We start from the raw sequence: 17,077 nt of genomic DNA on the forward strand, positions 1-17,077 counted from the left end.
TGCAGTTTATTCGGTGTATCATTATATGTAAACAAGCTGCAAACAATTTCCCAAGAGACTCACAGGCATTCCTGGGATTCCCTTTGCTCCTGGTATTCCGGAGGGTCCTTGGATACCCTTTAAATATAGTAAGTCTTAATGGATTTATCAACATCTCAAACTGAGCACTTCATTATTTTAGTACCTAATATCGTTCTATGGCTGCGTTCATGCTCCAAAGAGATCCAATTACTTACTGGGAATCCTGGTGGTCCAGCTTCCCCTGGTTCACCGATTTTTCCCTGATTGAAGACATAGACACAGCGATCAGTCCATGATTCCATTTGCCATGCCAAGGAGAAACATACAATACACAATGCTATATGATCCAAATTGGAATTACGACCTGGCTTGCTATTATGCAACCTCTCAGGGCTCGAGTTGCCTCAACTCTGTAATGAGTCTCATTGTCTATTCTTGAGTCTGAGAGTATAAATATTCTATTTATAACAAAACAGATGCTAATGTAAGCCGCAAAATCTTGGCAGCCCCTTCAATGCCAATGAAAAAAGAACGATCTGCATAATCGGATAGTTTCAAATAGACTTTCATGCACATGTGGAAGCAGCAAAACCGCACAACAAACAGAAGGGGAATCAAAAATGTGCCATCATACCTTCTGGCCTGTTAAACCCAATTTCCCTGGTGGACCATCCAGACCCTGAAGAGACAGGAGAGATTTCTCCATGAGCTAGCAGTAGGTTTCAATTATGAAAACTAACAGAGATGTTATTGTCAGGTTAGACATTTAAATGTGACGCAGATTTCAACAGATTTTTGAAACACTGAATCCGTTTATAAAATGGAAAACAAACCGTAATTACAGTTACGGTTACAGTGTAGCTGAAAGTTCTTAACAGACTACACTCTGTGGCAGAAGAATTGTGAATCATTGTTTATCATATGTCACCATTTTATGAAAGCAATAAGCCACTTGAGGCCATGTGTTACAGTGGTTTTTATCACATGTGAGAGGGCTTTATGAACTCCAAAACCCTTACCTGTGATAAAAAAAATCTCTGTAACGCATGGCCCAGAGTTGTTTTAGTTGTTTTATTGTTTTAATATACCTCATGTCAAACTAGCCTGTGGTGCTCAGCAGTGTGGTCAGACATCCTATACTTTAATTCAGCTTATGCTAAAAGGTCTAGTATAAAAAAAAAATACCTTGCGCCCCACTGACCCATTCTCCCCAGGTGGTCCTTCAGGCCCCCTTGGCCCCTGTATGAGAAAGAAAGCACAGAGAATGTTGTGGGATTAAGACGTGAGAGAGAGAAAAGATGGGCAAATAACTAGGTGAACAGCAGAGGGCTCACTTTCTGCAAATACAAACATGGAGGAAGCAGGGTTACTCAGGTCACTGAATCAAGAATGTAAACCACTATTTCTAGCCTTATTGGAACTAGTGGATGTAATTATTTAAATATATATGTAGTGTGTTTATAACCATGTGTCAACGCTTAACATACCCAGACACACCAGGTACAATGTGCATACGGTCCACTGGAGTGATTACACTGGAGTGATTTGGGATTCTGACTCAGTACACTGTCCGAGTGCACAAAACACACACATATGGCATGAATGCAACTTTCAAGAAGTGTAAAACACTAGTCTGCTGACATCATGGAAGTTTAGCTACAATGGACATTTACTGTTATATTTCCATTGCAGTAATTCACAAGAGTCATGAAACCAACACAGAAGCCGGGTGATTTCTTACGACTTTCAATGATTGCTTCACTCTGGAAGGTGGAAAGAGTGATGAATGGAGACGTTATTATGGCTGCAGCCACAGTGGTTTATGCAGAAGAACAGACATGTGGTTCTCTGCTAAAAGCACCACATGTCTTTTGGGAACCACACTGGGTTCTTTAGACAGACACACACTGCTACCTCTGTTCTTTGTGGTTCTCTGTGATCTGATGTCACTTGGAGGGACCTCTGACCTTTCAGAGGGCCAATCACAACATTTGCACTTGCACTCAGCATACTGCTTATGAAAAAGAGGGACTTTTTCTTCCTCAAGGATTCACTGTGAATTGAGAAAGAGTGCATTGAGGTTCAAAGGTAAGGGTTTCCAGTTGCTCAAGTGACACCTCCAATATGCCAGTTATAAAGAAAAAAATGTTTAAGTAGTGAAAACCCTGTATGGGTTAAGTGACGTGTAAAGAATGTCAGAGAGATCAAAGGTAGGAAAATTCAAAGTAAATTGCACTGAATTGCACTGAAGGTGAAGAGTAAATGACACAAGCTAATGCTAGGTGTAGGAGTGCAGAAATATTGGGATATGGTACAATAACTCATGCCAAATGGAGACAGTCTCTCTTTGAGCACTGTGCCTATGGGAAACAAAAAAACCTACCATTGCACTTGGAAAGAGATGAGACACTAAAATCTAGCCACATATCTGGCAGGAAGAGAAAGTGGTCGTTCAACATCATTTCCATCGAATATACCATGTGAGGGCTAAAGGGCTTCCCTGTTTGATTTGTGTATTTGCAGTAGCCACATTAATGAATTGGCTTTGTGTGGAAGATGAGAATATATTGACCGATGAGAGTCATGACTGGAAATCAGCAGGCCATCAAAGTGTTTGTCTGAGTAAATGGAGCAGTGCAGACTGCTACTGAAGGAAGTTTAATCAACAGCACATTCAATATTGTGTACATTTGAAGGTACAGTATAAACACATATATCAACAGAGGAGTTTGAGTGTGAATTGTATGAATAAATGCATTACGATTAAAATGGTGTTCCCCAGGGCTTGGTCCCTGGCCCACTACTGCTTGTTATCTATATTTCAAAATTGACTTCCCCAGACCCTCTATTCAATTACTGATTTCTGTTTGTCATTCATTCATTCATTCATTCATTTTTAGTAAAAGCTTTTTTCTGGCCAAGGTTGAAATGGATCTTTGATATACTCTGAATGGGATGCCAGTTCCCCACAAAGCATCATGCACACACACGTTCACACACTCATTCATAACTAGGGGCAATTTAACATTGTCAGTCCGCCTACTTGCATGTTTTTCAGATGTGAGAGGGAGAACTTGGAGAACCCAGAGGAAACCCACGCAGCCACGGGGCAAACATCCAAATCTAACAAGACGGTATAACCTGAGCTCAGCATCGGGGACCCTGGAGTTTAACACAAAAGGTTTTGTGCTATAAGAAAAGACCCTATATAAATTAAATTGTTGATGACAGGCATGCGATGGACTGGCGTCCTGTCTGGGGTGAATTTGCCTGTCTTGCGGCCAGTGTTTCCAGAACTGGCTCCTGACCTCGTCCAGGATGAATCAGTTACTGAAGAGGGATGGATGGATGGACTGCCGCTTCACAGTTTCAGTGTCCTGGGTTTGATCCTATGCTTGGGCTACTGTCTGTGTGCAGTTTCACATCTCCTTTTGTATGTGGGGATCTCTTACAGGTTCTCTAGTTATCTTCCCAATGTTCAAAAATATACAGGTAGGCAGATTGGCAGCATTTGATTGCCCAAGTGTGTGAATGTTTGTGTGCTTGGTGTCCTGTGATGGACTGGCCTAGTACTGCTGGCATAAGCTCCGGATCTACCACGTCCCTGATTGAATAATGTGGTTACTGTGGATATATGATGATGATGATGATGATGATAAATCAGATGATTGAATTGCACTTCTTTCATGCCTTGAATACAGACAATTAGACCATCTGGTAGTATGTATTTAGTATTTTCTTCCCTTACAGTCCTGTACATTATGCTTACAACAAGCTTACAACACCCAGAAGCGAATCACTCATCAAAGTGCCTACCATATATTATATACAAATGTTTCAAGGCTGTTAGAAGAAAACATCCCTATAAGATAAGACCAGACCTCCATATTTCCTTTATTAGCCTGCCCTCTCACTGACACTCCTCTTGATTCTATGCAGGTCCTCGTTGGTGGTGTTATCTTATTAAACAGATACTGATTCACTATTAAGGAATCCCTGCATCTGGAGATATTAGTTTTCAGTTGAGTATAAATGTATTTGCAAGACATGCCTGCATGACAAATGGCAAAGTAAAATTTTCCGCAATTAATGAATAAAACTTCAATGTGTCGAGTTCTTTAATGGGATTTTTATTTTCACTACAGTCATTACCATTACTGGAGACCACTGTGAAAAACTTTTAAAGGATTTTAAAAGTTATTGCAGTAGAGTAGTCCCACACTGTATTACTCTCTATCTTCAAACCAATTTGAAACTAAGTGCATACTATTCATTTCCAATAATGAATGAGACTATTAATAATTTCATAATACAGTAAATATTTTTTGTGGCATTGAGAACAGAGCTACAGTAATGACACCATTATTCAAGACCTATAATGGTAGACATGACCACTAGATGATTCATAAGATGTGTTTCTACCCAAAATGACTCAACCTGATCACTCTATGGTAAATGACCAAATGAGCCTCCTAGAACTTAAGGAATAAAGTGAACCCAATGATAACAAAACAACTCAGCGGGAGGATCTCAATACCTTCATAAATGGCTTCTACAATTAATATTAGTGTATCTTGATTGATTAAAAATATTTTCCTGGTTATTTTGACACCAGCACACCACGGTTCTGTGCCTCTTTGTGCATAAAATACGTGACTTTTGCAATATTAGTAACTGGATATTGGTTCTTACCCTTCTGCCTTTGGGTCCTCTAGTGCCACTGAGACCCCTAGAACCAAGAGGGCCCTTAAGAAACAAGAGAGAAAAGATAAAATAAGAGAAAAAAATAAATGGCACGTTGATGCAGCCAAACATGAGAACCTTCTTTTAAAACATTGCGTCCAGACCCAGTGAGTGCGTGTCAAGTGTGCTTAAATACAGGACATAACCTGACCAAATTTAAGCTGTGGAGTGAAATCTCGGTCCTTCAAAGGTTTGTATTTATGTTTATGCTTGTCTGTTCTGCACTCACTGCTCTCAGCTGAGGCTCCCCAGAGTCCCTCTGAAAGGCATTTCCTGTCAGAGCTAGAGTGATGTCAACATTTTGGAGAGCTCAAGCAGCAAAGCTTAACACAGCAGAAGGGTGGGTGTCTGGGGTTTGATTTACAAAGTCTACCAATCATACTACTGTTCAAACCAGGCAGTTGGTGTCAGTATTATCTGAGAGTCTGTAGCAGGTCAAATTCAGGTTCTCTAGGGTCAATATCAGTGCAGTCTTTTGGACATAAACAGAGCTTCCTACAGTCAAAATGTGTCTTGTTTTAAATGAAACAGGCTTGAACCTTAGAGAGACCTGTTTCTTTGGTTTACTCAAAGGGATACAGAAGACATGGTGATGTTATTTGTGGAAACTTTTGCTGGCATGTATATGAGATAGTCATGGAGAAACGTCAGACGCCTATTTCAAGACATGTACTGTATACATGCACTGTATGAGGTTCAGTAAAGCTCAGTTTTTGTGGAACAACCCATCAAAGAGGGGCAGGAAGGATTTTAATATTATTTCATTTGGTCGTGACTTGTCCATAGGGTCATTCTCAACTTCATACATTTTAAATTCAGTTGAAATCCTAATTACCATTTCTGAGTGAACACTGATTGAAAGAAAATCAAAAGGAAGTAGGCTCATTGCCACATTTAAAGCCATAATTATTACACGTAGTGGTCAAAAATGGATGAATCAGCCACATTCTCGTTTTATGAACATTTTCAGTGGAAGTGGAGCAGCGGACCGGACAGATAATAAGCGGGTTTCTAGGGTCACAGTTTGAAAAAATTTAAATCACTGAGTTCCTTAATGATTTTTTTCACTTAAATTCTAATAGTGATTATAAATTGACATAATCGGTGACTCTTTTTTTTTGAACTCATAGGAAATCTGTATTATTTATATTTGTATTGTTTGTGAGTTGCAGGACGAATCATTTCTTATAATGTACTTACAGGTATTCCTGGTGGTCCAGGTGGTCCCCTCTCACCTGGTATTCCTGTGTGTCCCTAAAAATAACAATCATTAGAACAATACTGAAATAACCCAGTAACACAGTGCACCTTTCAATAACTTACAACCCCAATTCCAAAAAAGTTGGGACACTGTGTAAAATGCAAAAAAAAACAGAATGCAATGATTTGCAAATCTCATAAACACATACTGTATGTTATTCACAATAGAACATAGAAAACATATCAAACGTTTAAACTGAGTAAATGTACCATTTTAAGGGAAAAAATAAGGTAATTTTGAATTTGATAGCCGCAACACGTCTAAAAAATGTTAGGACAGGGGCATCAAAAGGCTGGAAAAGTAAATGTTACTAAAAAGAAACAGCTGGAGGTTCATTGGCAACAGGTCAGTAACATGATTGGGTATAAAAAGAGTATGTTAGAGAGGCAGAGTCTTTCAGAATTAAGGATGGGTAGAGGTTCACCATTTTCATCTGTGAAAAACTGCATCTACAATTTGACAATTTGTGGAACAATTTCAGAATAATGTTCCTCAACATAAAGTTGCAAAGACTATGAATATCTCATCTACATTACATAATATCATAAAACGGTTCAGAGAATCTGGAGAAATCTCTGTGCGCAAGGGACAAGGATGAAAATGAATATTGCATGCCCGTGATCTTCGGGCCCTCAGGTGACACTGCATTAAAAACAGGCATGATTCTGTAATGGAAATCCCTGCATGGGCTCTGAAACACCTCCAGAACTCATTGTCTGTGAACTCAGTTCTCCGTGAAGTCCACAAATGCTGGTTAAAGCTCTATCACGCAAAGAAGAAGCCATATGTGAACATGATCCAGAAATGCTGCCATCTTCTCTGGGCCAAAGTTTATTTAAAATGGACTGAGGCAAAGTGGAAAACTGTTCTGTGGTCAGACGAATCCAAATTTGAAATTCTTTTTGGAAACCATAGACGCCGTGTCCTCTAAACTGAAGAGGACTAAAGAGGAGATGGACCATCCGGCTTTTTATCAGGGCTCAGTTCAAAAACCTGAGTCTCTGATGGTATGGGGGAGCATTAGTGCCTATGGAATGGGCAGCTTGCACATCTGGAAAGGCACCATCAATGCTGAAAGGTATATACAGGTACATATGCTTCCATCCAGATTCCATCCCATCTTTACTTCTGAGAGACTCTGCCTCTCTAAGATACTCTTTTTATACCCAATCATGTTAAATAACAATGACTAAATAACACTTTGCAAATTGTTTCCAGCCAGTTGAGTCTATTTATTAAGAGCTTTTCATTAAATTCACCAATTAATACTGGGGATATATATTGAGCACTTTATCAGTCTGGCTGTCTTTCTAATCTCTGCACAGTCTGTTCCATGTTCCTTGTTGTGTAATGAGGGATAAGGTTTTCAAGCACAGATGAAGAAAAGAATACTGGCCAAAGGCATTACATCACAGTACCCTAGAAATATGGATGAAGTTGTTTAGTCAGCCAGGTATACACAAAATGTCATTTTGTGTTTTTGAAAAGCAAAAAAATGTGCAAAAGCTACTTTGTCAACACAGTCAAGCACAATCTATTCAATCAACTCAAAATGAATACTATTAAATGCACACATGTAAACTGAATGTTCCAGAAAGTGTACAAATTTTTTTTTAAATGTGAAAGGTTCATGTCAGGTTTTTTGGACCACACTCTACGTAGTTATCCTGAAAAGGTTCATTTAGATGTGTCAAACTTTGTCAATCTCTGAATTTTGCCTCTGGGATTCTGCATTGTATTTTTTTTCGTTATGACTTTGAATTTAGTGCCAAACCACTTTTCCTCACAGTGTGTAAAGAAATGGCTATAATTTCCTTATGTCATAGAAAGGAAATGACTCATGGTCTTGTTGGTGAACTGTAAAACAGCTGATCCAGCATTTTCCCACACTAAACCCATTTCTACAGTAGTTTGCCACACTACAATAAATTAGAAGGCCTGAGTGAGTAAAAAGAGATGCCCCTGAGAGCAGAGACGAGATCCAGACTTACTCCTTACCATCGCTCCATTTTCTCCAGGTGGCCCTGGCTGCCCAGTCTCTCCCCGAGCTCCCTAAGAAGACAAACACAAACAATAAACATTGCAATAGATGATGTGTGCATTGTGCAAGGAGACGATACAAACAAGAACCCAAGGCAATACAAAAACATGTCTTGAAACGTTTGTGGAGAGATGAAACACCAGATGACCCAAAACTGCTTGGATAAAAATCTAAGGAGACCTACTGACCTTCTCTCCAGGAAGCCCAGTCTCACCAGGAGGCCCTTTAAACCCCTCAAGTCCCTACAAAACATATATAAAACATCATAAATCTACATAAGCTCATTAAATATAGGCAGGCAGCCAAAACATTTCAACAAGCAAATATTTGTACAAGAAAAAGAGAAAGAAAAAAACCTTTACCCTCTCTCCAAGCATCCCAACATTTCCAGTTACTCCAGGCTCGCCCTACAGTAGATGGTCTAGTTAGCGTTTCATGCACTTATGTAAACATTGTATCGTTAATAAAAGATAATATCTGATCAATTGTCAGTGTCGTGCATTATAGTATCTTTTGGGCATCCACGAGACGACTATTATCCGAAAGAGAAACTGTACACATAAGTATGAATTCTGGTAACTTGCCTGGGGCCCATCTGCTCCTGGTTTTCCTGAGAATCCCTTGGTCCCAGGCCTACCCTGAACAAAAAACAGAAATGACCTATAGCACTGGATTATCTCCTTCTTTTAGACACCTGGACCTCCATGACATTTCATTAGCTGCTGTACCTGACACCAACCTCCACCATCCACAACCATATCAGCTCCCTCAGGGGAATGGCTTTAAAGAAATAAATGCACAGGAATACAACCATAGCATTAAGGTGTCAAGCTGTCTTGTGGCCTCCATTCTCTCACAGATCACAAGTCCGCTGTGCTTATGTTGGAGCATGAATCAATTCTGTGTTGACAGCTAACAGCTAATGTTGAATTTCCCTTCCTCATTAGCTAAATTTTCTGTGCCTCTGGTCCATCTTAAGCTGTGGTCTATTTGGTTTTGATTGAAGTAGATTTGAATACTGGAAGTGTTTAATGCATCATTACTAGCGATCTATCATGCAGAGTTTGAGGAAGTAATTGGGTCTGGACTAAGTCCAGGTTATTCTGAAGGTTGTGTTGAATCTGGGGAAGGTCCAAAGTTTGGCCGATGTATTCAGAGCAGAGCTAAATGAAAGAAACTATAGAGTATCACAATTCACCAAAGTCACATCAGGCTGATCAAGACTTTCTAAATCTTTCCTTTTTGTATTATCATACAAAAACAGTCAAGTCAAGATTATTGGCACACCTCCAAGCAAACAATAACTAAAAATTTTCCACCGAAACAACCGGAGAAACCATTCCTTTTCCTCTACCAAAAACTATTCTCATAACAGCTCATAACTTCTTATAACCTGGTTACATCTGCCAGGAGGTTAAGACAGATATTTCACAATTGTTGTGGTTGTGGGAACACAAAATTGTAATGCCGTCTTTGTATATGAACTCTAATGAAAACCTGTGGTCTACTGTATTCTCCAGGGCGGCATCGACTAATATTAACCGGAGGGTTTCCAATAATTTTGATAATTGCTTATTTCTTGTCTGCAGAAAAAACTTATTCTGTATTTCAAAAACATATATATATATATATATATATATATATATATATATATATATATATATATATATATATATATATATATATTTAAAACTATATAGCATGTCTACATGTTTGAGGTCAAAACATTACCCAGTGTGACATTTTGCCCATTTTCATTAAAGGTGGCACACATTTTGGACGTATATATAAGCAGGACACCAAGGACCCTCACTATACATTACTGTACACTGCAGGATACAAATGTAATGGGAAATCAAATGAGAAAATTCAGGTCTTGACTCTTACATTATTGCCCAGGTTTGCTTAGAATGTGAATAAAAAATATTCTTTAAAAAACTGTGATTTGAAAACAGAAATTATTATTGAACTAGATTTATTGATGTGACATAACAGCTAATTAAAAGGTTCCCTGACCAGAAATACTTTAGCAAACAATAACTTTACCATGTGCTCATGTATTATATTTTAATAGCAATATTAATTTCCTAAGCAACCTGTTCTCACATACTAATAAAATGGTCAGGGTTTAATAACTTTTACACAATGCATAATTGTAATTTAGCCACATGTGCTCTAGACAGCAAACATAAAGACTGGGTTTTACATAAAATGTCAAAAAAAAACCCCAAAAAAACCCTGTCCTTTCCTCCATTGTCCATGTGTTTTCGATTTGGACTCTACAGGTACTCAATGAAAGGAAATTACTATTTGGAACCACCTTCAACATCCAATCTTCTTAAGCTTTACAAAATGCACATTGAAATTGTGTTACAGTATCCCAAAATGGCAGAGGAAGGCTCTAATAGCTTTGCTACAAGTTTTTCCTAACCACCTTGAGTCTGCTTTAAAGCATGGCTTAGTAGTAATGGCAATTTCATGCTGCTGCTACAATTTAGATTTATTGGCTTGATTTGTGGTAAATGTGCTACAAGCAGTGTACAGAGTGCACTCACCTCCAGTCCTAGGGGCCCGGCAGGTCCAACTGGTCCTTCATCTCCCTGAGGAACCAGAATGGAACCAATCAAAAGACTGCTTCACTGAAACCACATTTATTAGCTTTTACAAAACCATGGTTTTAAACTATGAGTGAGCCTCAGCCAGTTAATCATCTTAAAAGTGCACATGTGAATGATTCTTATGACAAGCTAGTCCACCCACATACTAAGTCTGTAAAATATCTGTCCTCAGAACATGGTGTCCAACTGGCACCCAAACAAAAGAATTTGGTGTAAATCCCTGATGAACAGTTAGTGTGAAAATCCTATAATACCAGATTAATACCAGCACAATATTGCATTGTGTGATGCATGGAAAAGGTCCAACCTCAAGTCCAGGCGCTCCTCTTGGACCAGGTATGCCCGTCGCTCCTGACTTCCCCTGGAGAAAATATTTTGCGTTTAGTACACCTGAGCTGCTGAAACAGTTTGCTAGCAATGTATAAATGACCAGTGTTGATAGTGTGTATGCTTTAAGTTTGAAACATTTGTTATGTTTGAACAAACACTCAACTAATAATTATACACTGAAACATTAAAATAACCAAATTATCAAACGTCTTCAGAATAATTTGAGTCAGAATATGCTGACTTCCATAATTTAATAATAAACTAGGTAGGATGAAACGGTAGTATTTGGAAAGGTTTGTGACAGGAACAAGTAACAAACCTTTGGGCCTTCTGGGCCATTTTCTCCTGGTGGTCCGATATCACCTGGAAATCCCTGAAGGAAAAAAACATTAATCTGTATGGCCTTTTTCTGTTAAAAAAAAAATCCAATCTACTCCCAAATTGTCATTTGCCAGTTCCAACCACAAGCTACTTCTCTCCTATCACACAACAGCTACCAACCAGGATCATGAAGTCACACAACATACATCACAGGGCAGCATGACATACTCTGTGGAAAGCATTAACTGCCCTCTTCCACGAACAAGAGCTCACTGATGCCCCATATTGGCCAGTGTTGCTCTGATTAACAAGGGCGAGAAAGACCAGTTTTGCTTTCTTTGACTCCTGGCCATTGATAACTGTGGCATGGTTAGAATTCATGATCTTGTGATGATAGGGTGAATACTTCTCTAAAGTGCCAAGTATTTTCATCTATGGGACAACATGTTTGAATGCTACAGTTACCTCTGGGCCTGGAGGGCCAGATAAACCATCTGGTCCATGATCTCCAGGTTTCCCCTAAAAGGATACAGAAAAAGAGCATGATTTATGTCCACTTTCCCCACTTATCTAGACCTGAAATATGTCATTGTGCTAATTACTAGGTAATGTTTGGCAATGACTTACCTGTGGCCCTGGCTTCCCTCGGATGCCTGGCATTCCCGGCAAACCCTGAATACCCTGAACATTTCAAGAGATTATTAGGTCACATTCATTAGCAACAAAACAGTTATATAGAAAGGTGAAAGGAGCCAACTTAAATACCTTGTCACCTTGGAATCCAGGCTCTCCAGGCTCTCCTGGCAAACCAATTTCCCCCTGACAAAACAAAGAGCCAGATGTCACATCCCTAACGAGGACTGTGGAAAGCATATGATGTTTATGCAGAATCAATGGACAACTATGTTCTATCCCAAAACATTAAAAACAACACTGTGAAGCTGGGAAAAGACTGCAGACATGTTGACAGTACAGTGTTATGAAACACTCTATCTTATGGGCAGACAGGATCATAGCCAGCTGGACACAGCAGAGCAATGGGGCAGCAGACACAGGAAAAAAGCAGGCTTACTGGTTGCCATCTTGCTGTCTGAGCTTTGAAAATGGAAAAGCTTTGGGGTGGTCAGGAACGCCATGTTTTATTAATCAAGCACAAATGTCCCATTCTTTAGCCCGAGCTCCGCTGCCAGACCTTAACACAACATAATGGGCTCAAATGCTGAACACGGTTAATAGGTTTGCAGAAGTTCATAGTTAGGGTCTAAAGGTTTATGGTTGGCTGGCAGGTGTGCATTAATTCATTTATTGGGAGCTCTTACTCAGTGACTGACCAGAGATAGATGTGGATTTACTGGGGCTGTCTGGTCACTACTGGTCTAGCTTGATTGATCCCCAAAACACATATTTTGGTCTTTGCTATTATGTGTGATGGCTTGTATATGACATACTAGTTGTTTTTTGCATATCTTAGATGTCCCATTAACGTCAGCACAGACATTAATTTTTATCACATCAGTTAGACATAATAGACACATAGTTAGACACATCAGTTAGAGTTACTACAGAGTTAGTAGTATTTCAAAATCATTAATGCAAAGCAAAACATACGTTCATAAACCTTTCTTTGAACAACTGTAAGTGACTGATGGTGTAAGTGAGATAAAGCTTGCAAAAGTATGGATTTTAAAATTTGTATTTATTTTGCAACATTTTTTGTGAGGACACATCTCATACATATTATGTGCAGTATGTATATAAGCTAATAAATTGTATTCAAATCACCTTATCACCTTTCAGTCCTGGCTCTCCTGGATTCCCTGATACCCCCTGAAAAAACAACGTTGAGGTAAAGGATGAACACCTCTTTCATTCCCTCAAACAGAAATCACAAATGTCCTAAAGCTTAAAACAGAAGAGCATTAATCACTGTTTTTGTTTGATGGTTTGGACAAATGCTAGTCTAAAAGAAGGGTGACTAAATAAATAAATAAATAATAGATTTGCATGGAATATTCGTTCCTTTGCCCAAAAATTCATGGGATAGATTAGATTATACTGATGTGAAAAGTACAGAGTGAGAAACGGTCTAAAATGAGACGAGCGCACTGCGCTTCCTAACTCCAAAAACAATTCGGTGATTAGAGATCGCGCTCCTGGAGGTGGATCAGTTTCACCTCATCATGAGACTTTTGTGTGCTTGTGTTTGTTCAGGCCTAATGTGTCCTCCTGAAAGAAATTCTAACAGTTGCAGTTCAGTGAAGATGAAACACTACCTTATTGTTTTTTTCCTTGGAAAGTATAAAACATAGATGTGATTCATTGAATGTCCAAATAAAACAGCTGAGATGTTTAATTAATTACCTTGGGTCCATCAGGCCCTGGAAGACCCATGATTCCAAGAGGTCCTATGTCCCCCTGCCAACACACACACACACACACACACACACACAAATACACAAATATTAGACCATGTATAGTTCTGAATTAACAGTGCTATGCAACAAAACACTGTAGTGCTGTTAATTCTATACTCATTATTTTTTGCCCGTTTATCAAACGTGCAAATTCCGAACTTTTACTTGATCCCACAATTTTGTTTGTAAGAAGAAGAGGTTATTTTATTATTAGATATATAGATCCAAGTCCAGTCTGTTATCATCAGTGTTCCGCAAGATACGTGTTGCTATTTATATACGAATGATTTCTCCTTTGTAGCTAATAGAAACACAGAAACGTTGTTTGGAAAGTGCAAACTTTTGATTAATGCCACATTTATATTTTAAGTAGACAATGAGCATATTTTTTTGCTGGGTTTTTGTCTTATTTTTCAAAACTAAGGAAAATAGTCAAAATCCAGTATAACACAGTAATGTGTAATTCTCAGTTTGGATTTTATGAACGGTTATAGATATTATAATGTATGTGTGAACAGTAACTGACTTGTTTAGTGGATGTTCCACAACATTAAACATAACTACAGATAGATACAAAGTATCATGTGTTGTTCTTTATCAGTTTAATCACTGACAAATTGCTGTGGGATAAGAAGAATAAAGCACTCCAGGGAGTGCTGTTAAAGCAAAACAATCAACTTCAGTGTGATAATAGCATCGCAGTACTCACTGATTAGTGTATGTCACTGATTATTTTCCTATAACAGCACACCCCGTCATGTTTTATTCCTTACTTAATGCATCACATCCAATATGGCATTTTGTGCTCTAGAAAGTACATTTCTAGCTGCTGACGACTACACAATTCATATGTCTGACAAAAGTTAAACAGATTTATAGCTGAATTTGGAATGGAAAAAGTATTTGGTATTAAACAAGGAAAAGACTGACTATAACAAAAGACAGAAATTTTATAAGGACTCTCTAAGAATTTTTAAAGAGTTATATAAAAGCAAAGCTATACTCACAATAAGGCCAAGTACCCCACTAGGACCAGGTGGACCTAGTTCTCCCTAAGGAGAGAGCAGAATGCAGAAACAAAGAATCGTTAGTTTCTATTTTAAACACTGAAGAAAAAGTTCAGAGTTTCTGAGGCTGGCCAGAGTTGAGAGGTAAAGAGAAGGCGAGAGTAGAGTGACACAGGGGTGAAAGAGTCCAGTCTCTCTCCCCTGATAACAGACTAATCTGTGGCTCGTATCTCCCCTGGACAGAAGGCTGCTGTGAAGCACAGAGAAAGACTTGTTTTGCTGCGTGCCTGGCCTGCTGCTAGCTGCCACTTCTACTTCCTCTATTGCCAAAAGCATCCCCTGTGTGTGTTTTCTTTCTCCTATTTTTTATGTGAGTTGAAAGAAGGGAGATGGGTTGGCAGCCCTTACTGAATAACTCGTGAATGAAGGAGCGGGATTGAGAGGAAAGGAGTAAAAAGGAAGTTTAAGGTTACACAGGGGAAAAAAGTCAAGAGGGTCAGAATCAGTCAGTCAGAATATTGCTGTAATGTTTCTGTTGAAGTTCATGTTTAAATGCCTTAAGCTAAATGCCTCATTACTTTCATAAAAAAGTATTTACTGTACACGTGTGCATTTGTAAAATATCTTGTGTAGCATGCTCATTGTAGATATGATAAAAATCGGATATTCTCAATCTGAATATGAATGAATGTTGTCATGGAATATGAATGAATCAAGGAATTATGCAGTTATCAGTGGGTTAAATAAAAAAAATTCAAATATGTAACATAATCAAAGGCAAGGTATAAAACATGGAACAAAAAAGTAAGTTATGAACAAGCCATTAGAAGTAAAGCGATCTATCAGATGGCAAAACCATTTTTTTCTGTGGCATGTTCCAGTAACGACAGCTGCGGTTCTCATTACGAGTGTTTCCAGGTCTGCTCTGGAACTGGTGATATGGTGTTGACTGGCCTGGTGTGTGTGTGACTGTGGTGGCAGTTAGTGGTTGTATTTATTGGCATGTGGTGGTTGCTGTGGTCAGTTTGGCTTTTAGAAGTGGTGCAGGACAAGCTGGAATGGTGCAATAAAAGGTCAGGGAGCCTGGATTGGTCTTTTAAGCAAAGATAAAGCCTAAAGTGTTTTCAGTAATCATGTTATTATACTGTTATCCAGTACTGTAACATCTGAACACTTACCAGTTATCGCCTACACCATCATTTACAGAAACATATGCAGTGTTAAAGTCTGCAGGTTCTCATAGAGCTCAAAGTTTAGGTACCCATATGTAAGCCCTATGGCTAAGATGGTCTTGCCTAAAGTTAAAGGCTGTTGAGTAATCATACTGTTATCTAAATGTAATGATACTAATACTGTGTTTAAATCCGATCCTTGCTTCTCTGTGTGACCTCTAGGCAATTAGTACAGATTGCTTATTATATGGGAAATCAAGACTATGAGATTATATAGTTCTACCTGTCGGTTTTGTTACTTTAAGATACTTTAAGACATTAAGTCAAAGGTTCTCAATGAATGGTCAGTTCAAATATAACTTTTCAACTTTGTTTTTCTTTCATATATTTAAGCAAAATGTTGGTGTAAAAGTTCTCACATATATCCAGTGTCCTACTTGTATACATACTTATAACTCATTTTTGGAAAAAAAAAAAAAAAAGGTCTGATAGAACCTTATAAAGTGCTACAGATAGTAAGTTCAGATATCTGCAGGTCACAGAATATTGATACTCACTGGATTTCCGTCAGGCCCTGGTGGTCCTCGCTCGCCAAAATCCCCAGTAAAGCCCTAAACACAGGAAAGGGAGGCACTGAGACACTGCAATATATTTACAACTGAGCAGGCATCTGGCAAAACGTTGCCCAATTGGCTCTGATGTAGGATCAGTCCTCAAAACAACATCTTCATTCTTTAAGGAGAGACACCACAATTAGTCTCAAATTAATATCAAATTGATGTCCTGTAGATTAGCGCAACATCACTAGGAACCCAAGGAAAAGCTTTCACCCAAGCTGTCACTGGAACAGACGTGTTTGGACTCTATATTAAGCATTCATTCATTTTTAGTATCCACTTCATCCAGTTCTGGAGCCTGTCCTGGGAACACTGGGCTTAATGATGGAGGTTCTTGGTCCAGACCTATATTCTTTTAAAGCACTTATGTTCCTGACTTGCAGTACAAAACATCCCTGCATGTGAATACACAATTCAACAGCAGCGTGAGCGAAAATTAAAATGGCTTTAACAGAACTAGTGTGGTTGCCAAGATGTAACTGGAGTAGAGGATAAATACTGCATGTTCAGCTTTAACTGAGTATTTCAGCAG

At 38.7% G+C, this 17,077-nt stretch overlaps 1 protein-coding gene across 1 annotated transcript in view; it reads right to left on the bottom strand.

Annotated features, from left to right (window-relative positions):
- Window positions 1-17,077, bottom strand: part of col27a1b (collagen, type XXVII, alpha 1b) — a 73,464-nt gene that overhangs the window by 18,045 nt on the left and 38,342 nt on the right. The window contains exons 13-32 of the mRNA XM_053610816.1: window positions 16,486-16,539; window positions 14,757-14,801; window positions 13,697-13,750; window positions 13,118-13,162; window positions 12,101-12,154; window positions 11,963-12,016; window positions 11,801-11,854; window positions 11,334-11,387; window positions 10,992-11,045; window positions 10,622-10,666; window positions 8,651-8,704; window positions 8,429-8,473; window positions 8,255-8,308; window positions 8,024-8,077; window positions 5,965-6,018; window positions 4,714-4,767; window positions 1,207-1,260; window positions 656-700; window positions 237-281; window positions 64-117 (exon numbers count right to left, since the gene is read on the bottom strand). Of these exons, the coding sequence (XP_053466791.1) occupies window positions 64-117; window positions 237-281; window positions 656-700; window positions 1,207-1,260; window positions 4,714-4,767; window positions 5,965-6,018; window positions 8,024-8,077; window positions 8,255-8,308; window positions 8,429-8,473; window positions 8,651-8,704; window positions 10,622-10,666; window positions 10,992-11,045; window positions 11,334-11,387; window positions 11,801-11,854; window positions 11,963-12,016; window positions 12,101-12,154; window positions 13,118-13,162; window positions 13,697-13,750; window positions 14,757-14,801; window positions 16,486-16,539 (1,026 nt within the window). The remainder of the gene's footprint in view (window positions 1-63; window positions 118-236; window positions 282-655; window positions 701-1,206; window positions 1,261-4,713; window positions 4,768-5,964; window positions 6,019-8,023; window positions 8,078-8,254; window positions 8,309-8,428; window positions 8,474-8,650; window positions 8,705-10,621; window positions 10,667-10,991; window positions 11,046-11,333; window positions 11,388-11,800; window positions 11,855-11,962; window positions 12,017-12,100; window positions 12,155-13,117; window positions 13,163-13,696; window positions 13,751-14,756; window positions 14,802-16,485; window positions 16,540-17,077) is intronic.

This window comes from Ictalurus furcatus, chromosome 22, assembly GCF_023375685.1.
Source record: "Ictalurus furcatus strain D&B chromosome 22, Billie_1.0, whole genome shotgun sequence".
Lineage (NCBI taxonomy): Eukaryota > Metazoa > Chordata > Actinopteri > Siluriformes > Ictaluridae > Ictalurus > Ictalurus furcatus.